The sequence below is a fragment of the Adiantum capillus-veneris genome, chromosome 5, assembly GCF_014529385.1.
Source record: "Adiantum capillus-veneris isolate H3 chromosome 5, ASM1452938v2, whole genome shotgun sequence".
NCBI classification, from domain to species: Eukaryota; Viridiplantae; Streptophyta; class Polypodiopsida; order Polypodiales; family Pteridaceae; genus Adiantum; species Adiantum capillus-veneris.
In genome coordinates this window covers 33,167,895-33,177,065 of record NC_140935.1, presented here as the reverse complement: position 1 = coordinate 33,177,065, position 9,171 = coordinate 33,167,895, and the positions used below count along the sequence as shown (strand labels likewise).

Below are 9,171 nucleotides of genomic sequence, written 5' to 3'. Positions count from 1 at the left end.
ACTTATTGGGGACTCCTTTCATTCTGCGGACGGATCACCAAAGCCTCAAGTACTTCATGACGCAAACCAAGCTCTCCGTCAAACAAATGAGGTGGGCAAATTTCCTTTCGCAATTTCATTTTCATATTGCTCACATCGCTGGCAAGCATAATCAAGTAGCTGATGCACTCTCAAGACGTCCGAGAGTGAATGCGGTTTTCATAGAAACTCACAATGATCTATCTTCTATGATAGATGAGTACGTTATCGATTCCGATTTTAAAGATGTGATGCCAGCCCTTGCACTAGGGAAGAAAGAGGAACCATTTACCTTACAAGATGGTTATCTTCTCTATGGTAATAGGCTATGTGTTACTAACTCACTACGTGAGAAAGTAATGTATGAATCTCATGCTCCTCCATATGCGGGGCATAGAGGGATTCAAGCTACCCTAAGAGGGATAGAAATGTACTTCTATTGGCCTACCATGAAAGCGAGCATACAAGAGTATGTTTCAAAATGTGTGGTTTGCCAAAAGACAAAGTTTGATAGAGGGAAGCAACCTGGTTTGCTTCAACCTTTGCCAATCCCTTATTCACCCCGGGAGAGCATATCCATGGGAATACGGGAATATGGACAATAGTAGACAGGTTCAGCAAACAAGCGCATTTCATACCTGTCAAAAAGACTATTAAGGCCCATCAAATGGCAACCCTCTTTATATCACAAATCTTTAAGTACCACGGCTTGCCAATGTCAATAGTGTCGGATAGAGATCCTAGAATGACCAGCAATTTCTGGAAGGGTCTCTTTGAGAATTTAGGTACAAGGCTAAATTTCTCTTCGGCCTATCACCCGCAAACGGATGGTCAAAGTGAGATAGCTAACCTAACAATTCTTGATCTACTCAAAGCTTATGTCACTGAAGTAGATCAAAGATCCCAATGGGAGAAGTACTTACCTTTAGTGGAGTATGCTTACAATAACATAGTACATACATCCACGGGAAAAGCACCTTTTGAGGTAATTGAGGGAAGATCAAAAAGTCCCCTGCTACTTAAGGTACATAGGAAGATCTTCGCTGCAGATGAATATAGCCGCGACCTACAAGAATCTTTCCAAAAGATTAAAGATGCTATATCCATCTCACAGCAAAGGCAAAAGGCTGCTGCTAACAAGCACAGAAGAGCCCTGAACTTTAAAGAAAATGATTGGGTCTTGCTTAAATTTCCTAAGGCTCGATTAAGGCACACGACGGGCAAGAATCCTACGGGACACCAAAAATACTATGCTAAACTAGCAAAAAGGTACTATGGTGCCTTTCAGATTCTTAAGCCAATCAATGAGACGGCTTATCAGCTCAAGTTGCCCAAGCACTGGCTCATACACAATGCTTTTCATGTGAGCCTGTTAAAGCCTTACCAAGGAGAGCCACCCCAAGAAGCAACCATAGAAGACCCACCGGAGATTGAAGACCAAGAAGAGGTACTGCAGCCAAAGTCCATTCTCCAACACGAAGACAAGGTATTGAGAGGTGGTAAGATTATCCGACGGTATCTTATTAAGTTTAAGAATTATCCTTTTGAAGATGCTAGATGGATGCAAGGCATACAATTAAAGGATACCCTAAACCTTGTCAATGCTTACAATGATTCCCTAGAGTAAGCAAATGTAAATATGTTTTAAATGATCAATGTTTTTGTCTTATAAGACTCTTTTTTTTCCTTATTGTGCACAAATGTTAAGAAGTATGCATGCTTAGGATCAAGTTTGCGGAGACGACGTCTCCCAAACACCAAGTAGAGCTTGTCACTCTACTATGGAAGATTGATAGGACTAATGTGCAGACATGCTTTCGGCGGCAGCTTCGGCTCTCAAGCGCCAAATGGATTAGTCATCCATTGTGGAACGGTGTCGTAGGGTAAAATAGGGATCCTATACCCGCTAAGAAAAGGACTAATGACTATGCTTTATTATCTCTATCTCATAGTCGAGGACGACTATGATTTCAAGAGAGAGGTAATGTCATAATAACTAATATCTAATTCTCCTAAATTATTTTCTCATGTTAAACTGATCATTTAATATGGGGAAGTACCAGGGGAGAAAAAGTTAGATTATTAGTAAAGCTAGCAGACTGGTCACAGTAGGGGGCCCACAGTAGGGATCCAAAGGGGTACCATCTGCACAAGAGCAATGTGCAATGTGCAATGAATGGGCTCCAAAGACCTTAGGGTTCAGCCCATTAAGACTTCCAAAAGGTTAAGTTCCAAAATTTCAAAGTGTAAAGTCCAATGGTCAATTGTAAATGGAATTGGATGCTTTGTGTGTGTGCAAAAGGCCAATAAGTTAGAGGACAAAAGCAAAAACGTTTTGGGAAGATGACAAAGCTTAATAAGAACTAGACACACACACACACACACACTATACACCTAAGCTTACCCTTTCCACAAAGTAATGAGGACACATGTCAGGCATGCAAAGAAACCCCCAATTCTTGCATGAATCCTATTGGATGGGCACAGAGGTGGACCAATGAGAAGTTAGCTAGTGTAAACAAAAATTTTATTTTTATAAATGCTCAAAAAAATAACCAATAAGAAATAGTCTCCCTAAAAGACTATTGGACAGTCAAAAGGTCCAATGATAATTAAGCAGTTCCTAAAATTGCTTAATTCCTATTGACCAAAGGACTAAAAGGTTCAATAGCAAAGCAGATAATTAAATTAATTATTTGGCATTTACAAAATGAAAGAAAGGATGGACACTTGTCACAAGGCTATTGGCCAAATTATTTACAGACCAATAGGAAGCCAGCAAGAGTAAAACTCATACTCAAATACTATTGGCTACGCTTTTCAAGGGCCAATAGGAATGCAGCATGAGTAATTGGCAAGGGGGGTCAACCAAGAGGAGAGAGGGGGCTGTTTTGGAAGGGCATTATTCCACACACACTCACACAACTCATGTGTAGAGCAAGAAAATCATCTCCTTCTCCAAGCTTTAATGGAAAGCTCATCTTCTTCTCCAAGTTTGAGAATGGAGACCTACACCAACAACTCTTGGATATGGAATGCAAATCCAACCAAGAGCTAAGCTTCAATGCCATGCTTCTCTCCTCTATTATGTAATTACTAAGCTAAGCAAAGCTACAAGAGTAATTAAAAGAGAAAATACTTCTTTCTCGTAAGAATACTCCTTCTTCCTCTAGATCTACTCTCATACCCCGCTAGCTCTCACCATCTTCGAAGGTGTGTGAGGTCTTGGGTCTGAGACCAACGAGTAACTGAAGTTATGTGTTATCACACGTAAGTTTGGTGCATGAAGCTTTCATCTTCATAGCACCGACGAGTTTTTATCAAGGAACACAAAGAATTGTATTGTACAAAGTCTCTCTTAATGGGAGAAGTTATAATACAAATGCCTAATGGAGGGGGGACCGGTCCATGTAAATCCGATCCTCAATAGTTGTCAATTGTTCTATTTCTCTCTCTCTTTCAAGTATTGTTATGCCAAACTAATTAGGTGTAATGCTAATGTTGTTATCTCCAACCAAGCACTCTTGTATGCTCATTAGGAATTTGCTCTTAATGAAATGCTCACTATGTTAAGTTATTTTTCGCTATTTACAAGCTTTATAGACCAGTAATTGTTACAAAGTACATCTAGATGTTGCCTAAAGAAGTTTGGAATGATGTGTAAATTTTTTAAATTTATGCAAAACACAAACGGACCAAATAGCCATACTTAAGCCTAGATAGTACAAGAAGGGGTTTGGCCCCATAGGAGAGCTATAGATTATAAGCATCAAGTGGAAGATCCTTCAGTGGATAAAGCTAAGTCACAAAAAGTTTGAGACAAGAGTATCTAAGTATAAGATAGACCACTAGTACGTCACAAATGAAGGTGAATGTGCGCGCGCGCTCGCCCTAACCCAAGCACCATACTCGATGAGTCGGCAATATGTCCATTGAGTATGGGTCTACTACCTAATTAGTGTGATGAAATTAATATGATTAATTCTTAAGCTAGGTTAGTCGTTATGTGTAATAACTTTTATAATAGTGTTAACCAGGTCCGACCTTTGAAAACCATTGAGAAAATATTTGTTAATAAAGCGATTGATTTCTTCCCTAGCAATGAAGCTATCCGAAGAAGAATACAAGATCATGTAAAGTAATTTAAACAAGAATTCAGTGCAGCTTTAGGCGGTCGATTACTCTTCTTTTTTATAAACTTTGTAATGAAGATTTTCAAGTCATCTTTTTTCTAAATAAAAAAGGAGATCAATATTACCATTGTAAGAGATGTGCAACAATATTGAAAAGTTAAAGAACTGTAAAGAGGTGGAAAAGAATCCTTAAGGAGTATCAAAACTAGTTCCCAAAGTTGGTTCAATTTTGAGACACTTTGGGTATATAGATGAGAAGTCGTTTTGAAAAGATCGATTGTTAAAGCTAAGAATATCATCCATATACCTATAGGTGTGAGTAAAGAGTGAGAGCTTATTGTTTGTATTTTTATTTGCTATGGTTTTAAGAAACCATTTATATTCAAAGTAAAACAAGTATAGGTTACACAGAAGGGAAAAGCAAGAAAAACCCATAGGAATACTAAAACATTGATTGTAGCATGGACCACAAAATTAACCTATACAGTTATCAAGAAGCCATGAAATAATGTTACATAAGTTATTCTCTACAAAGTGGGCAATAGGTATTAAGTTAGAATTTTTTATCCACCTGGGTTTACTTACAAGAGAAATGTAAGAGAGACCTCTTAAATTGGCATTATTAAATGGTACCTTGATCATTTTTTTCAAAATATTTTTTTGCCCAAGATCCCCATTAAAGGGAATGTTTTCGTAACACTGAGTGACACCAACAGAGAAAAGATAAAAAGTTTGCTAGGGGAGGTTGAGTGTCACCTTGATAAAGCCTGGATTGTATTGGATTTTAAGAAAATCCATGCACATTTTCTAATTTATGGCACATACTAATTCGAACTCAATTGGTACAAGATCAAAACACATAATAATGTCTTTAGTAACACTTGTAAAGATGCCATTAGAAGCATTAAAAATCCATCAAGATTTATGATTGAGGTATTTATAAGTTGGAAATAACATAGGTAGTATATTTTTCTATGGTGAGTAACCAATATTCCTAAAGTGGTTGGTGATGAAGCTGGTGGCATCATTAGGAGATAGGTTGAGCAAAGTAAACTCGTTCCTCGCAAGAAGTAATTGAGTAACCTTCCATGCAAGATTCATCCTGTTCATTAGGATGAGGCCCACTAGCAAAAATTATTATAGCAACATGTACATCCACGCATACCCTGCATGTTTTTGGTGATGTGTATATGATCCCATCCTTCTTCTGTGGTGTATTGATGATTAGTTTCTCAGAATGTTGACAAAGCAAAACCTTCTTTGAATCAAGGGGAATACTTTGTGAGACCCAATGCAAATTTGGAAGATACGCGATTAGGGATAATTTAGTAGCTTCAAATAGATTTGTGTATCCCATCATTAAACCTTTCAACTTGCATCAGTCCAGCAGCTGTAGCAACTACATCCTGGCTGCTTCCCCACAGAGGTAAGATATATAATGCGCTCGAATTGAGAGAGAGAGAGAGAGAGAGAGAGAGAGAGAGAGAGAGAGAGAGAGAGAGAGAGACAGACAGAGAGAACCTGGCTACGTTTACAAAGTGCTTACGACAACCAATGCCTGTGTTTATCAAGGAGAAGGGCGTTGGAGTTTACCACGCGTAAGAGTGCATGGGTTTGCAGAAGGCTTATGCCAAACACAGCTTCTCGGTTTGGCAAGCCTTTGGTGAGGTGCAAGGGAGAAATACTCGAACCGCGCGTATGTGTTTAGCAATCAAGGTGGGTAAAATCGCCCTAGTGCTTCCTGTGTAAACACAGATCTGCAAAACACAAAGTTCAACGCATTCTCTTCCAAAAAAAAGGGCCTCTCTTGTTTGTGCAAGTAATGCAATCAAGTAAAACATGAATCCTTCCAAAATAAGATTTAAGCATTCATTGGGGCTTTGGCCTTTACCTTGGGATGTCTTATTTACTTGCAAAGTGGCATTTCACACCTGACAATCTGTCATAGACAGAATCATTTTCATGCAAAGGCAGGCATGGCGCTTTCTCATATCCTTCCAATAAGCTGAGCTGCCTCAAATTCCAATTACTATAAATGCCACTGGTTTTGATAAAAATAGACCCGATTATGAGCAATAGGCATGTATGGTTGTACTATAAAAAAAAATTCATTGCATTTCTCCATGAGTTAAGAGTGAGGGGGCGATAACAAGCACAGAGCACGGCCTTTTATCACTAGTAGCACAGCAATGGTGGAACATTAAGCATACAATCACTTGCAATCAATCACAATTTGTTAGCTTGAGGATCAATTTCTACTAAACCTAAAGAAGTCGACCAACAAGCTATGTATCTGCTCCGGACATTGCTCTTGAACAAAATGGGAACCCTCTTTTGTATGAACCACTTTCACGTTTGGCAGTAACAAATGCTGCATCTCCAACATACCAGCCATTTCAAGGACATAGTCGCAATCTCCAATCACTAACAAGACAGGAGCGGGAATCGTAAATCCTCCTGATTTGCAAGCTTTGCAGCATTCCTGAACCAAAAATAGAGGGTAATTCCAGAGCATAGCTGCTAAATTTCCCTTACGACAACATGAAAAGCGTGCCAATGCGACAAGTGGTTTTTCTGCTAGTTCACATAGATCATGACTATAGAATGTGAGTGTTAGGCCTGTAAACAATCATGAATCAAAAGAGAATCATGTATGTGCAGGAGTACTTCCAAAGTGAGTATACACGGATAATGTGTACAAAATGCGTGTGCAATCGCATATGAATGTTAGCAAACATACTCAGAGATGGAGAAAAATATAATGTTGTTGCTCACCTTTCCCAACATCTGTAAGGAACCTCCATTGGATACTCAAAGCCTGAGCTCTTGTAAAGCTCAGCATACACTTGCAGATCCTCTTCCGTCATCCAATCTGGCAATGGATCTGAGGCTTTCACAAGGTCCAGCGTCTTCTCCTTATCTAATGCAATTGGCATACTACTATTGCATAACAAAATGTAGATTCTTTTTATGATGGTGGCCACATCAAGGCAACCAAAATCTGCTTCAGGAACACCTGGCAACTGTAAAATGACATTCTTTTACAAATCCAAAAAGAAAAAAGAACCCTCCCCAACAACCACGTTCCTCTCACACACACAGACCCTCACCCTTTTAAGGTGAAGACCTGGTTCCAAACATGGAACTTGATAACTTAAAAAGGTAATTGAAGACCTTACCGACCAGCACTTGGTGTAATGACCATCCGATATGTGCTTCCGCAGCTCTAACAGAGCAACCGGCTTAAAGAATGGGGTTCCGAGTGCTGCAAGCCCGAGTACACGCTCCGGGTGGATGTATCCAAAAGCATAGCCAACAAATGCTCCCCAATCTTTGGCAACCACATAAACCTGCCCATTTGAGTACCTATTTCATTAGTGAAAATAGAGGCCCAGCATTGCCATGCTTGGGATGCTGCTCGGCAAAACCGAGATTGTACCTTGTCAAGATGGAGGGCATCCAAGAGGCCCACAATGTCATGAACACAGACAATGAAGCCATTCTTAGAGGAGTCAGTGTTGCACGTCAAGCCCAAGGAAGATAGCATGGAAGCCTGCTGCTGCTAGCCCAACCATCTGATGCCTCCATGAGTACCAGATCTCGGGAAACCCGTGAAGCAGTAGAACCACAGGGCTTGCCCATCACAGACATACATAATCTCTCTCTCTCTCTCTCTCTCTCTCTCTCTCTCTCTCTCTCTCTCACACACACACACACACACACACACACACACACACACACAGAGAAGAGGCATTTGAGTGCACCCCTAACCCGATCCAAGCATCAAATGGCATCGACATGCAAAAATCCCAAAATACCCCTGATTGTGAGATTAAATATCGATAAAACAAGGTGAGGAGTCACGATGGCCTGCAGCGATGATTAGTAATTTTTTGTTTAAAAATTAATAGATCCCTCTCAATGCAGCTGAGAGAATGCTTACTTCAAAGGCAGAATAAAATCTAACCCTAAACATGAAAATTAAAATGTGGAATTCAGGTGCGAGAGAGAGGCCTTCAAAGATTGACAGAGGTGGTATGGGGGATGTTTGTTTTTCTGTCAAGACAATGCAACACAGCAAAGAAGACATTCCCAAGATAAGCAGAAGAAGACCTTCCCAAGATAATGCAATGAGATGTAATGTCATGGCATTGTACCAGCCAATGCCAGCCTCCAAGGCCAACCGCCTTCTTCACAATTCCTTGCAGGCCAACTAGAACAGATTTTGTTCGATTATTGCCTATCACGATGACCTTGGTGTGGCGCGGCAGCATAGACAGCTCGTCATCAAAGCCCTCGTCGCTAACACCCCCTGAGCACATCACCCCTTCCTCACTTGCACCACCTCCTTGCCCATACATAGCTGTTTCCTCTGATCGCACCTCCTCCATCTCCATCATCTTTAAATCAAGTGCCCTTCTTAACAAGAGCTCCCAATATATCTCTCCAGAATGTTCAAATTAGCATTGGTTAAGCCCCAAGAAGTCCCCCCGTGGCCACTAGAATTTATGTTTCAATTGGTTTGAGTTGAAATTAAGGATCCATAATTTGTCATGCAGCTGAATTGGAAGGCGCACAATACAGAATTGGCTTTGTATGATGATGATGATCTTGGTCTACAAGGATCAAAAAGAAGATTGAGCTAAGCTGAGCAGCTCAAAGACATACAAATAAGGTACAAGTTTTGGATAGAGAGGTAGTTTAAAGCTTGAAAAGATTTAACTCAACAAGAATGTAGGATTTGCGTGGGGATAAAATGCCAATATGCTTGCCTGATCTGATGAAATTGTGCTTACCTCTAGACGGGTGCATGTTGGAGAGAAAGGGTGTGTGGATATGCGTGCGTGTGTGTGTAGCGAAGAGAGAGCTTGCACTGTGGCAGGCAGAGCTGAGCAATGCCGAGAAGAGGGCTTCCTGTCAGAGATTGAAAGAGAGACGAGCTGCAACCACACGCGAGCTGGCGGAAGCGTCAGGTGACAGCAACGTAAACTTGCACGCCTTCTCCACAGCATTAATGCAC

General features: G+C 40.5%; 1 protein-coding gene across 1 annotated transcript; it reads right to left on the bottom strand.

Annotated features, from left to right (window-relative positions):
• Positions 1–6,433: 6,433 nt before the first annotated feature.
• On the bottom strand, positions 6,434–8,811 carry LOC147457109 (epoxide hydrolase 2-like). Its single transcript, XM_086512115.1, has 6 exons — positions 8,309–8,811; positions 7,746–7,784; positions 7,591–7,653; positions 7,331–7,501; positions 6,927–7,174; positions 6,434–6,633 (listed from the first exon to the last, which is right to left on the bottom strand). The coding sequence occupies exons 1-6, from the start codon at positions 8,549–8,551 to the stop codon at positions 6,576–6,578; spliced, it is 822 nt and encodes a 273-aa protein (XP_086368241.1). The 5' UTR covers positions 8,552–8,811; the 3' UTR covers positions 6,434–6,575.
• Positions 8,812–9,171: the final 360 nt, after the last annotated feature.